General features: G+C 39.2%; 1 protein-coding gene and 1 long non-coding RNA gene across 19 annotated transcripts in view; one reads left to right on the top strand and one right to left on the bottom strand.

The window, feature by feature from the left end:
• The window catches only part of LOC129415546 (uncharacterized), a 68,185-nt gene that overhangs the window by 23,119 nt on the left and 25,242 nt on the right, over window positions 1-19,824 (top strand). For 10 of the 14 annotated variants that reach the window (XM_073873007.1, XM_073873006.1, XM_073873014.1 and 7 more), the window contains exon 1: window positions 17,466-18,860. The exons of 1 other annotated variant lie outside the window; for it this stretch is intronic. Coding sequence is in view for 3 of the 13 variants with exons in the window: in XM_073873015.1 (XP_073729116.1) it covers window positions 10,070-10,304; window positions 18,720-18,860 (376 nt within the window). In the remaining 10 variants the exon portion in view is untranslated. Of the gene's footprint in view, window positions 1-7,860; window positions 8,000-8,338; window positions 8,719-8,828; window positions 8,994-9,237; window positions 9,391-9,666; window positions 9,774-9,863; window positions 10,305-17,465; window positions 18,861-19,824 lie in introns of those variants that run through there. 3 more of the 14 variants (XM_073873015.1, XM_073873016.1, XM_073873017.1) reach the window with 3 other exon arrangements.
• LOC141368790 (uncharacterized) lies at window positions 1,580-8,374 on the bottom strand. Of its 5 annotated transcripts, none has more exons than XR_012372100.1 (8): window positions 6,162-8,374; window positions 4,585-6,077; window positions 4,223-4,425; window positions 3,200-3,379; window positions 2,232-2,357; window positions 2,089-2,140; window positions 1,947-1,980; window positions 1,580-1,767 (listed from the first exon to the last, which is right to left on the bottom strand). It is a non-coding gene; the product is annotated as an uncharacterized lncRNA (long non-coding RNA). The 5 variants fall into 5 exon arrangements; XR_012372099.1 differs by having other exon boundaries at window positions 1,588-1,767; window positions 4,585-4,712; window positions 5,871-8,374; XR_012372101.1 differs by having other exon boundaries at window positions 1,589-1,767; window positions 4,585-4,602; window positions 5,871-8,374.

Raw genomic sequence — 19,824 nt, forward strand, 5'->3', positions numbered from 1 at the left:
ATCCTATGGTCAATTCCTTTCTGTCGAATATCTTTTTATGGCGTCGATACATTGATGATGTTTTTCTCATATGGTGTGGCTCGGAGAGTGAATTACTTGATTTTCATCTTTTTTTAAACCGAAGCAGTGAACATTTGAAATTCACCTTAGATTTTAATGTATCTCAGGTTAGCTTCTTGGATTTACTTATAATAAAAGAAGACACTAGACTAGTGACGGATCTGTATAGAAAACCTACAGATAAAAATACCATCTTACATGGTCAGAGCTTTCATCCGACGAATCTAAAGAAGAGCCTTCCGATTAGCCAGTTTAAGAGGATCCGTAGGATTTGTACTCATAAGGAAAGTTATGAAACCCAATCAAAAGACTTGTGTCAAAGATTTTATGAAAGGGGTTATGCTGATACATGGGTCAAAGAAGCTGTGACACGTTTTGAAAATAATGATCAAAAAGAGTGCCTTATTCGAACAGCGTCAAAATCAACCGACAACAGGTTATCATGTATCATTCAATATTCTGCCTTAAGCTATGAGTTGGCCAATGTAGTACGCAAGCATTGGCACATTTTAAGCTCTGATCCATCCTTGAAACAGGTCTGTAAAGAGCCACCACGAATTGTTTACAAACGAGCCCCTAACATACGGCAAATGATTGTCAGAGCCGATCGGGGATCGGAACGTTCGATCAATCCTTTTTCAGTTCCTAAGGGTAATTACAGATGTGGACAATGTGCTCAATGTAATTTTACAACTAAGTGTCAAACCTTTAGCCATCCCCATTCTGGAAAACAACTCAAGATAAAGGGAATTATTTCCTGTAACACTAAGAATGTAATTTATATGATAAAATGTCCTTGTGGATTGGCATACATTGGCAAAACAAAGCGTTGTTTAAAAACGCGTATTGCTGAACATCGAAGCAATATACGGCTAAATGATCAAAAAAGCCCTATTGCTGTACATTTCAATGCTTTGAAACATAATTTGTCGACTCTTCGTTATTTTGGGATTGAACATGTCAGAGTACCCAGAAGGGGTGGCGATATTGATAGAATTCTGTTACAGAGGGAGGCGTTTTATATTTATACACTTAATACCCTATTTCCTAAGGGTTTAAATTTGGACTTTGATTTGAAACCTTTTTTGTGATTTTGTTGATATGTATAATATATATATATTTTTTTAAAAATTTCTTTTTCTTTTTGTTGCTTTCTTTGGTGGTGATTTGAGGTTTATTCACTTAGAGCCAATTAGTAGTATCAGGTGTGCCTGATTGCATGACATCAGGTGTATTTAATTCTTGAGAGTTGTTAAATCATGATGTTTTGATGTTTTAAAAAAATGTGTGTTTGACTTGACAAAGACCTTTTTGGTCGAAACGTTGTCTTTTAAATAATAAATATTGAGAGCCATAGTAGCAGTGTGCCGTTCTTTGTTTTTTCTTGATTTAGTGTTTTTTTTGATCGAGCACCTGTCTCAAAATATTTTTGGATGTGCACACATTCTACTCCTTATTACATAATGCAACAAACACATATTTTGAAAACACGAGCAACACACGACACTCTGAACATGTATTTTGAATTCGCACCCCTTAGAAGAGCAGTCACCAGCTGCCCCTGGCCAGGACAGTATTATATAAAGCTAAAAGTTTACCTAAAAATTATAATTTTATCATTTACTCACCCTTATGTTGTTATAAACTTGCCAGAAATTCTTTAATCTGATAAGTGATGTCAATCATACAGTTGATGGTATCCATTGACTTCCATAATAGGAAAAATAAATTTTATTTAAGTAAATGAGCAGCTGTGTACTTAACATCATTTATCAAAATATCTTGTTTTGTGTATACCACAATAAAGAAACTCATGCCGGTTAAGAACATGAACAGGGCCTGTGTGATCACTAAAGCACAATGAAAGACATGTAAAGCTATCTTACCTTGAAATTAAATTTGACACGGACTACTGAAAATCTAATGAATGAAAAAGACAAAAAATAATATATTACGCACAAATGTTAAGAACAACATTGCAGTATAGTGTTTAGTATAATGTGTTTCAAATAATTGAATTCAACTTACATTATTTGTGTAATATATATCAGTACAGTGGCATGCAAAAGTTTGGGCACCCCTGTTAAAAAAAATCTGTTAATGTAAACATTTAAGCCAGGGGAAGATGAAATGATCATCAAAAGGCATAAGGTTAAACATCAAACACACACGATAAGCACTGTATGTAGTCCTGTGCTGGCATCGTCTGAAGTCCTTGCAAGGGCCGGTGTCTTTCCATTTGTGTTAGGTCATCTCATCTGACAGAGGCAGGATCCAGACTGCAGCTCACATAATTGCTAGTAGAAATAGAAAAGCAAATTGAGAAAATTAGCATGACTGCTGTTCATAGCTTTTTAGGTAGTGGATAGTTGTGATTATTAAGTTATTTATAACCTGAGGCAAAGGTTAGTGAATGCAATTATGTGTATGCTAGAATCGGCTGTGTCAATTTCAATGTCGATGATTAGTCGACATAAATATTGTGTCAATACAACAAAAATGTAGCCTTTTCCCCTTTGACATGGCAGATTTAAATACAGATTAACATTCATAATGAGAAATATCTGCAAACTGGACTGAAGAAGAAATCAAGGGGCTCGTCACTATTAGCTATGAACATTCACCACCATAACAAAACAGCGTGTAACGCAGTGCTTCCCGGTCCTCGAGCACCCCCTCCCAAAAACTTATTTAAAACAACTGATTTCACTTATCAGCCTTCTTCCAAAATTGTAAATATGTCTCCCTAACAAGCTGATGAGTTAAATAAGGAGACATCTAAAACTTTTTGGGAGGGGGTGCTCGAGGACCAGGATTGGGAATCACTGGTGTAACGCACTCCTTTATGATCTTATCATAAACAAAAAATACACGTGTGGTTTCTCAAGAGAGAAATCGCGACAAAGCAAACTTCAGATGCTACGAAAAAACCTACCAAGTGCAAGACTTTAAATATGTCATGTCTTTATGGCATGTGTGTGAAAGCACGCACAAATTCAGAAAACTATTGGAAGCGTAAATTAACCAAGATCAAATAATTCCGAACTCCCGGATGTGTTCTCTGTATTTTTTCCATAATTTGTGTGTGAAAAGGGCTACAGACATTAACCATTCATTGAAAGCAAGTTGTCCATTGAACCTTAAATGTCCTTGTCAGTATCGGGAAAGCGGTCCTGACACAAATATCCTCGTCGTAAGAGATGTACGGCATACTGTCTCGACTAAACATATGGAGTCCTTCTTTAGGACCTCTGACTGCCGCACTCTGATGCTGTTCACCTGGCACAACAACCCAAATTGTCTTCATTATCCCAGGCACCTGCACAGAAACATTGAGAACACATGCACCAGGGAAGCAGTGAGTGTGTGTGTGTCTTATGGTACGTTTACACCAACCGCGGTAGAGGCGTGAAGCGCGAGTGATTTCAATGTTAAGTCAATGTGCAGACGCGTTGACGCGCGTCAGGAGGTCCCTCGCCGCGGATGAGGTGTATGGTGCGGCGCGGAATACGCGTTTCCGCCTCATTCGCGCGTTTAGCTCACGCGAAAGCCGCGAATTGAGCGTTGTGCGCGATACGTGCGAATAGTGCTTTTGTGCATTTTGCGGTTCACGCGAATTTTCGGCTGACGCCCGAGTTGAAAAATTTGAACTTTGGCGGAATTTCGTGCTGCGTTAACCAATCCGGAGCCTGCCTGCTGCTGTGGTGGCAGCCCCGCCCGGAGTCACTCACTAAAGCAGTCACTCGGAGCTATACGACACAAGTTCTTATTTCTATAGAGGAGACAGGAATAAAAAGGACCTCGTTTGGAAGAGTGTCAGTAAGGACTTTGGGCAACCTGGTAAGTTGTAATACACACTTCACTTGTGAGTCAAGTGACGTTTATCGACCCGCGCCGTTTATTTTCCCCCTATAGTAAGGTTACCCAATACAAACTGGTAACTCTTTTGATAAATGCACAAGTAACATCAGTCATCTTGCAAAGTTGCCCCTCCCACAAGAAGCGGATTTTGCTTCGGACGCGCGTCATATGCTTGCTTTTCCGCGCGTCTACTCCGCTCTACACGCGCGAATGCATTCAAAGTGTTCAAGCGTCAAACTAGGCGCGGTAGACGCGATTTTGACGCCCAAAACGCGTTTGGTGTAAACCCTGCATTACCTACACATGATGTAGCGTGTACATGCCGGGCGATGGAGGCCAACATAGCATCCGGTCTCATGAAGGGGGCAAAAGCAGTTATAGGTGGGGATCTTAATAGCCAGAGGCAATGTGGGGGGAAAAGTGCTGGCTTGTGTCTTCCACTGTCGGTTTGCTGGCATTGGAGAGAAGCTCATCTGGATAGACCGCATCCTAGATGTACATGCCCTGTACAGAGAAACAGATGGCTTAGACGTGGCAGGGGCACGCAGCACTCTATGTCCTTTCTCCGATAAAACTATATGACAGTATGGTTAAGATCAAAAACACTTAGGGTTAAAGTCAAATACTAAAAATGTCTGTAACAGCTAGTTAAAAACAACTTACAGCAAATGATGGTGTGATCTGTTTTGCAAAAAAGACATAAAACATAACAATTGAATATTACAGATTTACATAAATGAAATGTCTTGAGGTGTCTGACAGTGAAATACTTATACAGCAGTGCCAATGCCCTGTTTACACACAAGAAGAGAGGAAACATATACAGGTATGAGGGAAATTTTAGCTAAGGAAAAAGGCAAGAAATGCATTCAGTCATTTCCAGTCATTGATGTGGTTAAAATCCACAGTATGGCAATGACTATGATATGAAACACCTGTTCATTAAATCACTGTACATTTCATACATCTGGCAGGATTGAAAATTTAAATAATTTTCTTATTTCAATAATGTGTGTGCACATAAATCAGATCGCACTGTGCATAACAAAATGGTTGTCAAAGAATCTGAACTTACTTACATACTGTCAAAGGAAACATCTCTTGTTTGATTTGTTTTTACATTTGGTGCCATTGTTAGCGCTTAAACTATCATACAGATTCTAATATTATAAAATACACTTACTACAGTAACTAAAACTGCCAGAGGGGCATCATAAATATATATATAAAGACAAAAATCATATTATTCACAAACACTAAATGTGTTTAAAATGACAATTTACCTCAGACAAGATATTTGCAAAAGCTTTTCAAACAAACGAGACTGAACAATTAACCATAATATTATGTTGATCATTTAAACATCAAACAAAGACTTGTAATGAAATTAAACAACCAAAATTACTGTTATCAAACTCAATTATATAATCATCGATAATCATCCTCATATTTTTCCTAAAATTTAAATTACCTCAGAATACTTCCAACTGCTGTTCCGACAAGCAATGGTCAGCTGCCTAATATTAAGTTCATCGTTTATATATAGCAACAAAAACACAATACTGAACAAGTGAAAGGTATTTAGATTGATTTTAAGTAAAAATGTACCATATTTTTTTCATAGCTTAACTAAAACCTAGACGAGAAGTGACCTTTCTGTCCTCAACGTTAACGTTACCTCTAGTCGGTCAAGCTATACATAACAACAAGCTATCATTGGCTGACACGTATTGTTTTACAGAAACATTTTATAACAACAAAAATTCATGGAAATTATCAATCTCTATTAAATAATCCATAAACATTTAAGCAAAAATGCATCAAATCTGAATAGCACTGCTGGTACTACAAATGTTACTATGACTTTATTTGCTGTAACTTGTAGACAGAGTGCCTTATACTAACTTTTAAGAGTCACAGACTTAATACGATTTTTATTGAAAACTTACCTGAACCACGGACGTCGGCAAAGTCAGCTCCCGCACTTTTTCCTTGTTCATGGCAAGATGAGACTGGAGTGGCTTCTAGGGATTAAGGAATATATCGCCATCTGTTGGTTTGGCATGCTGTTGACAGCGCTTCATACAGGGGTTTTGCGTGTTCCAGTTGACGTGGAATTGTTTGTTTTTTTACGAAGGAGGGGAACAACTCTGTTTCTAAAAAAATCAATGTACATGTAAAATAAGCCAACAATCCCTTATTTTACCTCACTTTCCCAAGTTGCCTTTTCCCTAACTTACTTGGGTATTAACGGCGGCTGGCAACCAGCGTATGCGCATTACTGCCACGGAATATGGAACTTAGCAGCTGTGTGTTATTAAAAGCAAAGAAAGCGCTGCTATTTAATCTACTTTTATATTATATTAAAACATTTACATTTACTTAATGGATTCCATTTTTCTTAACTTATTATCATTTACTTAGTTCTTGTACATACTTGATACACCCATGATGTCGCCTTTGCTCTGGTGGGTTGCAAAGGGAGGAATAACTTGGCACGCAGTGTGCACCAACAGAGAGAAGCACGGCATCGGCCTCCGGTATAGTTATCCGACCTAAAGCCGACGTAACAGACAAGCTTGATGAGCGGGAAATACCGATGACTTGACTGAAGATTTGGCTGATGCCTGGCCGATACTTATTAGATGTTTTAGGACAAGGAGGCCAACGTACGCTCTTGAGCTGACGTCGGGCAGACGTACATGTGCTGTCTAGGATATAAAAGCGGGCACCTAGCAGCGCAGAGCTCACTCACTTGGAGGATCTGAACGAGTTCACGTACTCCCAAAAGTGCTATTACTCCATAAAATGTAGCTCCTCTTTTAAATCCGCTTAGAAAAGCGCTACGTTTTATTTTTTACCACCAAACTTGCTCGTATAACTACTCGTCTTAAATAGGAAAAACGTTGATGTGTTTGGTCACTTCTAACTTTCTCTCTAAATGGTACCATTGAATGAATTGGGCTAAGCTAAATGCTATCAAAGCGTCGCAGCGCGCTCCAGCGCTTACGTGCACGCACACAGATGATAGAGGGATGTATCAACAATTCTTAGTTAAGGTAATAACATATTTTAATTTTGAAAAAGAGTAGACTATTCCTTTAACCCTGAAATGAGTAAAAACTGGGTTTTCTGTTTCAAAATGGGAGGTATTTTAAAGGAACACACCCACATTTTGGGAATCTAGCTTATTCACCGTATCCCCCAGAGTTAGATAAGTCCATACGTACTTTTCTCATCTCCATGCGTGCTGGAACTCTGTCTGACGCAGCCCCCGCTAGCTTAGCAAAAAGACTGGAAGTAAGTGGCTCTAGCTAGCATACAGCTCCCAATAAGTGACAAAATAACGCAAACATTTTCCTATTTATGTGTTGTGCTAGTCACACTGTGTACAAAATAGAGACACAGTCGATTGAACGGTATCATTTCAGCTGTTCTATAACCGAAAACTCAGAGTTCAAGTGTTAATTCCAAATCGGTTGAACCTCCTTCATGATACGGGCCCCAGGTTGTGCTCAACTATCTGTAATGTTTTTAATCTATTTCATGTGTCTAAATGCATTTTCTCTTACAGTGGTTCTGGATCTGGCCAGTCCTGCAACAAAAGCCAGCATCAGTCTGGACCACACCAAACCAAAAACGCTAAAACGCCCCTTTGACTGCATGCGTAGGGGAAAAGTGAAGACAGTGCCGGATCCACAGCCTCCAGTCAGTTCGAGCAATCCTTCTTTAAAGGATTCCTCAGATCTGGCCAGTCAGTCGAAGGTTGTTAAAGGTGGTCCAGAAGAACCAACATCATTAATTGAAGATTACCTCCAGAGAAAAAAAGATGTGGAGCACCATGTGATTATAAGCTTCATGATCAGGACGGCATCAACAGCAATGTTGTCACAGGAATCCGCACAGCTGATGGCAAAGAGGTACAGTAGGGCACGCGTACTTATTTCAACAAACATTGGGCAACCTTAAAAGTTTTGTGCGGTGTCAGGGGTTTTACAATGTTTTATCAATGCTGTCTTTCTTTTTTCAGGTCACCATCAAGCGTGTGGAGTTGGATGACAAAGACGTTATTCATTATGTAAGTCACCAAAGCTAAACAAGTCCAGTTAAAACTAGCCATAACATAACTAAGATTAACTAAAATAGATATTAAAGGTTACAAGCACCAAAGAAAGTTGATCTGGAAAGGCCTTGTTGACCTTATTCACAATTATTAAAGCCATGTAAATGCAATACCAATACATTTGTGACCCTGCCTGTGAACACCTAGCTAAAGTCATTTTCAGTGATGTACTGTTTTCTACATATGGCTAAAATCAAACTTTTAAGATCCTATAATCTCATAACCGGGTTTTACAGACAGGGTCACATTTATCAGAAAGAGGATCTAATACTTTCTTGACCACTTGTTTTCCAGCCTGGATATTGCAAACCGCTCCCTACAGAGGTGGCGCTGATGCTAAAATTAAGAGAAGCCCCTGAATGCACTTATGTCATAAAAAATGTATGACTGGTACGAGGAACGCACCTGGGTCATGCTTGTCCTCGAGTACCAAAGGGACTGGAAGGACTTGTATTCTTATATCGATAAGAAGGGAATGAAGGAAGACAAAGCTCGCCACCTTATGCTTCAATTAGTAAGAGCAGTTCAACACTGCTTGAAGCAAGAGGTGCTTCACAATGATATCCATTCTCAAAACATCATGGTGGATGAAAGTGGTTTGCACCTGAAGTTAACAAACTTTAGGATGGGTCGTCTAGTCAAAAGCACTGGCTACACATCCAAACCACGTGAAGGTGAGCTGGAGTTTTTTAATAACATATTGGAGCATAGAAACTTGCTTTTAGTGACATCATGATCAGGTGACCCTTTTAAAAAATTACTCAACACAATGTTTTGCTTACAGGAGCTAAATGTTGCATTCCACCTGAGGCCTTAACGAGGTTGCAATACTTAGCCATGCCAGCAACCGTCTGGGCCTTAGGTGTGGTGCTCTATGAGATGGTGCACAGATTTCCACCCTTGCAATGATTAGGCGTAGTAAGGATTACGGAACGCAATTTAACCATGAGTAAGTAAAAGACAAGAAGATTGCATTTTGTACATTTTACTCATTTGGTATTTTAGACATTTTTATTTAAAGCAATTTACAGTGTATTCAAGGTTTATATTTTTCATCAGTATGTCTGCTCCTCTCCCACAACCTTTTGTGCTGTTAACACAATTCACTACTGAGGAGCCTGAGGAACACTATCTGATACAAGAACTAGATAGACAGATAGAAAGACTTACCAGCTCTTTTCTAAAACTTACAGATGCCCGTGATCTAATTCAACGGTGCCTGTACATGAATCCAAATCAACGACTAACAATCAATCAGATTTTAGCACACGACAGGCTTAAATGCATCATAACACATGTTTCGGCGACCCCAACGGATGCGAATTATATTGTGCCAAAAGGTTCTGGTAAGACAGCACAATTTACTGTATTTTTTAAAAGCAAATCCTAATGTAGACACATCAGACAATGATTTCTTGTATGTCGTTCTTCTCTGACTTTGTTTTCCATTTCATTGTTTATTTTTTCTCTTGTTGACTGACTCTCTGTAAGTTCTCTGTAATTGTTTTGTTTTATTTGTACCTCTGCCTGTAGTTATCGTATTAAGTCTGTCAGCGTGTGTTTGATCCCTTTTCTACTCTGTGAATATGTAACCTCATACATTTTATTATTGTGTGTTTCAGAATCTTTTAATGCTGAATACGAGTATAAAACGAGTAAAGATAATTTTCTTGGGAAAGGTGCCTATGGCAGGGTCTATAGAGGAACCCGTAAAGCTGATGGCAAATTGGTACGGCACCCATACTTATTTCTACAGACATTGTGCAAACCTTAAACATGTTGCGCTTTTCAATGTTTCATGTTCTCTTTCTCTTTGCAGGTCGCCATCAAGCGTGTGAGGCTACGTGAGGAAGAAAGATGTATTTGTTATGCTTTAAGCCTTGATATTCCAGACCACTTGTTACAGAGGTGGCCTTAATGTTGAAGTTAAAAGAAGCTCCTGAATGCCCCTATGTTATAAGAATGATTGACTGGTATGAGGAACGCAATTACCTCATGTTTGTTACTGTGTACCTAGACTAATGGATGCCCTTGCGTAATTACATCTCTACACCTGGAAAACTGCCGGAAGATAAAGCTTGCAGGCTTATGCTTCAGTTAGTGAAAGCAGTTGAACACTGCATAAAGCACGGGGTGTTTCACAATGACATCCATTTTGGAAACATCTTGGTGGACAGTGAAGGTGTACAACTGAAGTTAATTGACTTTGGGATTGGCCGTCTAATCAATGACGCTGCATACAAATCCAAAGGACATAAAGGTGAGCTGGAGATTTTACATAACTTAGTGGAACATGGAAACTTGCTTTTAGTGACATCATGATCATGTGACCCTGTTCCTTCTCAACACAATGTTTTGCTTACAGGAGCACCTGAGAAATATTCTAAGTTCATACACAGGGTCATGCCAAAAAACGTCTTGGACTTAGGTTCTGTGCTATATAAGATGCTGCACGGAAAAAAGCCCCTTCTTTAGACCCCAATTATGGACCCCACTTTAACCAAGAGTAAGTGAAAGACAAAAAGACTCATTTGGCAGATATTTTTATCTAAAGCAACTTACAGTTCATTCAAAGTTTATATTTTTCATCAGTATGTCTGCTCCTCTCCCACAACCTTTTGTGCTGTAGAGTAAACCAATAGAGTAAAGTTTGCCGTATCGTCTGCCTTTCATTATTTTGGGCTGACGAACCACTTTATTTTAACTACAGAGTTAAGCATCGACTGCCTTTAGTTTGTCAGACTAAATAATTTGTTAACTTTACCAGAGTTAAACATTGCTGTTTTGACTGCTATTAATTATAAGGTCTGACGAACTTCTTAACTCTTGACTAGTTGTATGGTCGATCGGAAACAAGAGAGCTTCATGGCCAAAAAACTACTTGGTTTAAACAAATTTGTTAGGAAATATCTTGTTTTGACTATTGCTAGGAAATAACTAGTTTTGACTCCCATAGAAACTATAGAAACCATCAGGCGACTAAGCTGGTTCCGGTGAAGCTAAACATTTTCCCCCCACCCCATATCTTCATCATGAGGTGAACCCCCCGTCACTAAAAGACGAAGTTCTTCTCATGACTCCATCCCACAGCATTTCGCCTGTCTAAGATTTGGGGAGTATAGGCTAATTTGTATCTAGGTTTACCTAGCAAATTCACTGCTGAGTTTTATTGTTGAATTTTATTGCTGAAGGTGTATCTAGTAGGACAGCATAAGGATCGTCCCATCTTGGTTTTAGGCCTGAGTGTTTTAATTTTTTATAAATCACTTGCCCTGGCACAATATTATGTTGTCCGTAATTTTTACAGCATCCTGAACCTGATTTTGCTTTTTTGTACTGCTTCAGTCAAAGTCATACAATATGTAAAAAGAGAATCTGACATTAGATGTAAATTTACTTCTGCAAGGTCTGAAGTTCCTGGCAGCTATGCCATTGAATCCCTAAAAGCCTACAGACTTCCTGACATACCTGACCAGTAAAGTATTTACCCTGATCAAAATCAATTATGTTTAATTTAATCTAGAATGATGTCTCGAACCAGCATATAAGCCATAAAGGCAGCAAAGTCTTTCTTTGTGGGGAAAACCTTTACACCAAACAGGAAAATGATCAGTTATAATTGTAATATCTTGATAACTCTTGCACTTAGGTAAGGTTATAAAGTCACACTGCAATTCACAAAACAGCCCTGAGGTGTTCTGCTTAGAATTGATAGAATTTGGGGGTTCCGAATCGTGTTTTTGAGAAGTTACGCATCCGTAAACAATTTCTTTTGCATGTTTCCTAAAACCCCTCGCCCACCAATTTGCATTAAAACGTAAACACATTTGAAAAACGCCTAAGCGTCCGACACTGTGTATCTTTGTGACCAAATAAGGAAAAGACTTTTGGATTTACGAATCGGTGTTAAAATTACTATTTTCAATCCATTCTCATTTCTCCTTTCTGTGTCTGTGAGTAGTTTGTCACCATAGATGACCATAGTTCTGTAAGCGAAAACTCCGAGTTCAAGAGTTAACACCGAATCGGTTGAACCTCCTTCATGATACGGGCCCCAGGTTCTGCTGAAGTATCTGAAATGTTTATAATATATTTCATGTGTCTAAATGCAGTTTCTCTTACAGTGATTGTGGATCTGGCCAGTCCTGCAACAAAAGCCAGCATCAGTCTGGACCACACCAAACCAAAAGCGCTAAAGCGCCCCTTTGACTGCATCCGGAGGGGCAAAGTAAAGACAGTGCCGGATCCACAGCCTCCAGTCAGTTCGAGCAATCCTTCTTCAAAGGATTCCTCAGATCTGGCCAGTCAGTCGAAGGTGGTTAAAGGTGGTCCAGAAGAACCAACATCACTATTTGAAGATTACCTCCAGAGAAAAAAAAGATGTGGAGCACCATGTGATGCTTCCACACAGCGCAGATCAGGCACATCCTGATGCCACGGATAAAGCCAGTCTGCCTATTTCCAAGACTCGTGTGAGTCTTGAAGGAACCGACGCGCATGTCGGGCAATCTAAATACCCGATGCTGGATGTGGCCAAAAATCCAGCGGCTAAAGTGTCCAAAATTCCTGGGCCTGAAAGTGCTGGTCAGCAGAGACGGAAAAAAACGGGTAAATCAAGCCCCAAATGTCTTCTGCCAAAAGGTCCTGGTAAGAAAACAAAATTGACTGTACACTCTAAAGCAATGTTGTTGTTTTCCATTTCATTGTTTATTATTTCTCTTGTTGTACCTCTGCCTGTAGCTATCGTATTAAGTCTTTCAGCGTGTGTTTGATCCCTTTTCTACTCTGTGAATATGTAACCTCATACATTTTATTATTGTGTGTGTGTTTCAGAATCTTTTAATGCTGATTATAAGCTTCATGATCAGGACGGCATCAATAGCAATGTTGTCACAGGAATCCGCACAGCTGATGGCAAAGAGGTACAGTAGGGCACGCGTACTTATTTCAACAAACATTAGGCAAACCTTAAAAGTTTTGTGGGGTATCAGGGGTTTTACAATGTTTTATCAATGCTGTCTTTCTCTTTGCAGGTCACCATTAAGCGTGTGGAGTTGGATGACAAAGACGTTATTCATTATGTAAGTCACCAAAGCTAAACAAGTCCAGTTAAAACTAGCCATAACATTACTAAGATTAACTAAAATAGATATTAAAGGCTACAACCACCAAAGAAAGTTGATCTGGAAAGGCCTTGTTGACCTTATTCACAATTATTAAAGCCATGTAAATGCAATACCAATACATTTGTGACCCTGCCTGTGAACACCTAGCTAAAGTCATTTTCAGTGATTTACTGTTTTCTACATATGGCTAAAATCAAACTTTTAAGATCCTATAATCTCATAACCAGGTTTTACAGACAGGGTCACATTTAGGGCTGGGTATCGATTCAGATGTTCCAGATCGATTCGATTTCGATTCACGAGCTATCAAATTGATTCGATTCCGATTCTCGATTAAATTTTCGATTCTGGTTCTCGGGTAGGTTTTTATACTCGATTCAACTCAATGAATATAGATTTAATTCAAATACTATATTAATAAAAAAGAACAGTGGACAGCAGTTTACAAGTGGGTAATTAATAAAAAAAATAAAGCCACAACACTAACGTTGAAGAAGACTAGTAATTAGATTAAAGTTAATCTTACGTTCAATGCTTGTGGAAATAAATATGAAAGAAAAAAATCGATTCTGCTCTTTGAGAATCGATTTTTATTAGACCACGTTTTGAAAAACGATTAATCAGAAAATCAATTTTTTTGCCCAGCCCTAGTCACATTTATCAGAAAGATGATCTAATACTTTCTTGACCACTTGTTTTCCAGCCTGGATATTGCAAATCGCTCCCTAGAGAGGTGGCGCTGATGCTAAAATTAAGAGAAGCTCCTCAATGCACTTATGTCATAAAAATGTATGACTGGTACGAGGAACGCACCTGGGTCATGCTTGTCCTCGAGTACCAAAGGGACTAGAAGTACTTGTATTCTTATATCGATAAGAAGGGAATGAAGGAAGACAAAGCTCGCCGACTTACGCTTCAATTAGTAAGAGCAGTTCAACACTGCTTGAAGCATGAGGTGCTTCACAATGATATCCATTCTCAAAACATCATGGTGGATGAAAGTGGTTTGCACCTGAAGTTAACAAACTTTAGGATGGGTCGTCTAGTCAAAAGCACTGGCTACACATCCAAACCACGTGAAGGTGAGCTGGAGTGTTTTGATAACATAATGGAGCATGGAAACTTGCTTTTAGTGACATCATGATCATGTGACCCTGTTACAAAATTACTCAACACTATGTTTTGCTTACAGGAGCTAAATGTTGCATTCCACCTGAGGCCTTAACGAGGTTGCAATACTTGGCCATGCCAGCAACCGTCTGGGCCTTAGGTGTGGTGCTCTATGAGATGGTGCACAGATTTCCACCCTTGCAACGTTTAGGCGTAGTTAGGATTAGCCTACGGGACGCAATTTAACCATGAGTAAGTAAAAGACAAGAAGATTGCATTTTGTACATTTTACTCATTTGATATTTTAGACATTTTTATTTAAAGCAACTTACAGTGTATTTAAGGTTTATATTTTTCATCAGTATGTCTGCTCCTCTCCCACAACCTTTTGTGCTGTTAACACAATTCACTACAAACTGAGGAGCCTGAGGAACACTATCTGATACAAGAACTAGATAGACAGATAGAAAGACTTACCAGCTCTTTTCTAAAACATACAGATGCCCGTGATCTGATTTGACGGTGCCTGTACATTAATCCAGATCAACGACTAAGAATCGATCAGATTTTAGCACACGACTGGTTTAAATGCATCATAACACATGTTCCGGCGACCCCAACGGTTGCGAATTATCTTGTGCCAAAAGGTTCTGGTAAGACAGCACAATTTACTTTGTTTTCCATTTCATTGTTTATTTTTTCTCTTGTTGACTGACTTTCTGTAAGTTCTCTGTAATTGTTTTGTTTTATTTGTACCTCTGCCTGTAGCTATTGTATTAAGTCTGTCAGCGTGTGTTTGATCCCTTTTCTACTTTGTGAATATGTAACATCATACATTTTATTATTGTGTGTTTCAGAATCTTTAAATGCTGAATACGAGTATAAAACGAGTAAAGATTATTTTCTTGGTAAGGTGCCTATGGCAGGGTCTATAGAGGAACCCGTAAAGCTGATGGCAAATTGGTACGGCACCCATACTTATTTCTACAGACATTGTGCAAACCTTAAACATGTTGCGCTTTTCAATGTTTCATGCTGTCTTTCTCTTTGCAGGTCGCCATCAAGCGTGTGAGGCTACGTGAGGAAGAAAGATGTATTTGTTATGCAAGTCATCAAAACTAAGGCTTTCCAGGCTTTCAGCCTGGATATTCCAGACCACTTGTTACAGAGGTGGCCTTAATGTTGAAGTTAAAAGAAGCTCCTGAATGGGGCTGAACGATATTCTGTTTTAACATCGACATGTCGATGTCCGCGTGAGCGATAGTCACATTGCCGGAACATGTGATGTGAAAGGTAGTAGCCCATGGTGTATTAAGAGAACAGTAGCACCAAGGTAGCACACACAGTAAACACGAGTTTGTCGTATGGCTTGTTGCTGGGGTGACATGCACGTTCCGCGTGCCTGCACAGGGATTGGTTCGCTGTGACGCTGCTCACGCTCACAGTTCACAGAAAAAAATTCACTGCTAAAAATGCGCGACGAAGAGGATCCGCTGCAAAAAAGTGATTTCGTACCAAAAAGAAAATCGAAATCATCTATTTGGGATTATTTCGGCTACAAAAAGGAGGATGGTGACCAAAAAGAGGTACTTTGCATTGAGTGTCATAAAGTTGTGGGCACAAAACAAGGAAACACCACCAATTTGTCTGACCACTTAAAACGGCACCACAAAGCTCTTTACGACGAATACAAAGTCTGGGACTGGATGTCAACCAAAACAAACAAATATTTGTGATGCCTTTGCCAGCGTGACACCTTACCAGAAAGGCTCTCAACGACCACGTTTACATGCACACCAATAATGCGATTATTTCCAATAATGCGAGTAAGGTCTTAATAGCAGTAAGATGTTTACATGACTGGAGCTAACCTCTTCACTCTATTTTACATGCAGTTTTTATTTTCGGATTATTCACACATAGCCCAATGCAGAGCACAAATGATGAACTCACATATATGGTCCACTGTTTTAATTTACTTACGTTAAATGACAAACAGGTTGTTACAGATGTATTTCATTATCCGGTGCCGTGGTGAAGATATAAATATGACAGTGCCTGTAAAGGGCGTTCACATGATATAAAAATGTAGTTTTAAAAATCGTTTTATAATAGCAGAGCTCACACAACAACTATAACGATAGCGATTTTGGCACATGATGAACGATAAACCATTGACAGCCAATCAAATCTATTTGAACTTGAAGTGCAAGCGCACTTAAAATGCAGTAGAAAGCTCATTCATTGCTGAGGTTATAACATAAAATTACCTCAGGTATCCAGAGCTGATGCAGTTGTTGCTGTGAAATTTTTCTACCACACTGACTACGCCAAAATGTAAGATATTAACCTACTACATTCATTGTTTAGTTACGCGAAATGCACCGAGTTGAGGACATCTGCTGGTTTCCCGCTGTGTAAATGCAACAAGAACAGCATACATTCAGTGACATGTAAACAATTTCAAAAAAGTTTTTATTACAAGAAATATCCAATATTAGGTAATGCCGCGCTCGTTGAGCGAATTAGCATGAAGTTATCATTATGATGTGGTCACTAATATATTTATCGTTATAATTATCGTTATAATGTCCCTTAAAATGTTATAAAAAGCTGTTATAAGATAAATATTACATAAACCAAGGTCTTTTGCATATGAACTTATTTCTGTATCAAAATGTATGATTAAAATAAATATTTAACTTCAATAATTAAAGTTTGCAATGTTTTGTTTGCTTAGAAAACGCAGTGAAAAAGGATGGCCGCATTGATCGTGCTGTAGGAGTCTGCAAGAAACTGGTGAGCCACTTTTCTCACAGCTGGAAGGCCAGCGATGCCCTGGCAAAAGTCCAGAAGGAACTCAATCTACCATCACATTGTCTCATCTCAGAATGCCAAACAAGGTGGGGTTCTAGGCAGATGATGATCAGCAGGATATTAGAGCAGCTGCAGGCTTTAACTCAGGTCCTGTCTGCAGACAAGAAGCTGCGGCATCTAATTCCAACCTGGCAGGATATAGATGCCCTGGAATCTGTAAGCAAGTCACTGGGCCCAATGCTGCATTTCACTGATGCACTTTCAGGGGATGAATACGTCAGTGTCTCCTTTGTAAAGCCAGTTCTTCAGCTCTTCAACACTTCACTACTGGAAATGCGAGGAGACGACACAGACCTAAATACAGAAATACGAAGATGATGAAACTCAGAAGCTGCTAGATATGGCATCTTTTTTGGACCCCCGGTTCAAGATGGACTTCATCAGTGCAGACAAGAAGACCCAAGTTAAGGCTAGAGTGTCACTGATGATGGAATGCCAGGAGAAATCAAGCTGCAGCACTGACGTGGAGCCAAATGTTAGTGCTCCCCAGGAAAAGAAAGCAAAGAAGTCATTGGGAGGCTGTGTTTTATGGCGTGGTGGCACTTTTGGGAGTACTTCGACTCACCTGAAAAGTCCGCTCCCCTTCTCCCTCTCATAATGGGAGAGGGAGGGTGTTACTGCGCCTAATCGAATTACTCCCATAAGTGCTATTACGCCATACAATATAGTTCCTCTTTTAAATCCACTTAGAAAAGCGCTACGTTTTATTTTGTACCACCAAACTTGCTCGTATAACTACTCGTCTTAAATAGGAAAAACGTTGATGTGTTTGGTCACTTCTAACTTTATCTCTAAATGGTACCATTGAATGAATGGGGCTAAGCTAAATGCTATCGAAGCGTCGCAGCGCGCTCCAGCGCTTACGTGCACGCACACAGATGATAGAGGGATGTATCAACAATTCTTAGTTAAGATAATAACATATTTTAATATTGAAAATGAGTAGACTATTCCTTTAAGTGACCTTTTTGTCACTTGTATAAAGCTTGCTTATTAGTGAAATTATTCATATTTTGGAATGGTGAATATTTACTTTAGCCTGGATCAATGGCTCTTAACATCGCAATGTACATCGTCTGGGGGAAAACTATCGGAATGTAATTTTTTCTCAACATCGTGCAGCCCTACTCCTGAATGCCCCTATGTTATAAGAATGATTGACTGGTATGAGGAACACAATTACCTCATGTTTGTTACTGAGTACCTAGACGAATGGATGCCCTTGCGTAATTATATCTCTACACCTGGAAAACTGCCAGAAGATAAAGCTCGCAGGCTTATGCTTCAGATAGTGAAAGCAATTGAACATTGCATAAAGCACGGGGGTGTTTCACAATGACATCCATTTTGGAAACATCTTGGTGGACAGTGAAGGTGTACAACTGAAGTTAATTGACTTTGGGATTGGCCGTCTAATCAATGACCCTGTATACAAATCCAAAGGACATAAAGGTGAGCTGGAGATTTTAAATAACTTAGTGGAACATGGAAACTTGCTTTTAGTGACATCATGATCATGTGACCCTGTTCCTTAATTACTCAACACAATGTTTTGCTTACAGGAGCACCTGAGAAATACTCGGAGTTCATACACAGGGTCATGCCAAAAAACGTCTTGGACTTAGGTTCTGTGCTATATAAGATGCTGCACGGAAAAAAGCCCCTTCTTTGGACCCCAATTATGGACCCCACTTTAACCAAGAGTAAGTGAAAGACAAAAAGACTGCATTTTGTACACTTGACTCATTTGGCAGACATTTTTATCTAAAGCAACTTACAGTTCATTCAAAGTTTATATTTTTCATCAGTATGTCTGCTCCTCTCCCACAACCTTTTGTGCTGTAGAGTAAACCAATAGAGTAAAGTGTGCCGCATCGTCTGCCTTTTCGTTACATTATTTTGGTCTGAATAACCACTTTATTTTAACTACAGGGTTAAGCATCGAGTGCCTTTAATTATTTGGTCTGACGAATTAGTTAACTCTACTTACCAGAGTTAAACATTGCTGTATTGACTGCCATTAATTATAAGGTCTGACAAACTTCTTAACTCTTGACTAGTTGTATGGTAGATCAAAAACAAGCGAGCTCTCCATGGCCAAAAAAAACTTGGTTTAAACAAATTTGTTAGGAAATATCTTGTTTTGACTATTGCTAGGAAATAACTAGTTTTGACTCCCATAGAAACTATAGAAACCATCAGGCGACTAAGCTGGTTCAGGTGAAGCTAAACATTTGCCCCCCACCCCATATCTTCATCATGAGGTGACCCCCCCGTCACTAAAAGACGAAGTTCTTCTCATGACTCCATCCCACAGCATTTCGCCTGTCTAAGATTTGGGGAGTATAAGCTAATTTGTATCTAGGTTTACCTAGCAACTTCACTGCTGAGTTTTATTGTTGAATTTTATTGCTGAAGGTGTATCTAGTAGGACAGCATAGGGATCGTCCCATCTTGGTTTTAGGCCTGAGTGTTTTAATTTTTTATAAATCATTTGCCCTGCCACAATATTATGTTGTCCGTAATTTTTACAGCATCCTGAACCTGATTTTGCTTTTTTGTACTGCTTCAGTCAAAGTCATACAATATGTAAAAAGAGAATCTGACATTAGATGTAAATTTACTTCTGCAAGGTCTGAAGTTCCTGGCAGCTATGCCATTGAATCC

This window comes from Misgurnus anguillicaudatus, chromosome 11 (genome assembly GCF_027580225.2).
Source record: "Misgurnus anguillicaudatus chromosome 11, ASM2758022v2, whole genome shotgun sequence".
Lineage (NCBI taxonomy): Eukaryota > Metazoa > Chordata > Actinopteri > Cypriniformes > Cobitidae > Misgurnus > Misgurnus anguillicaudatus.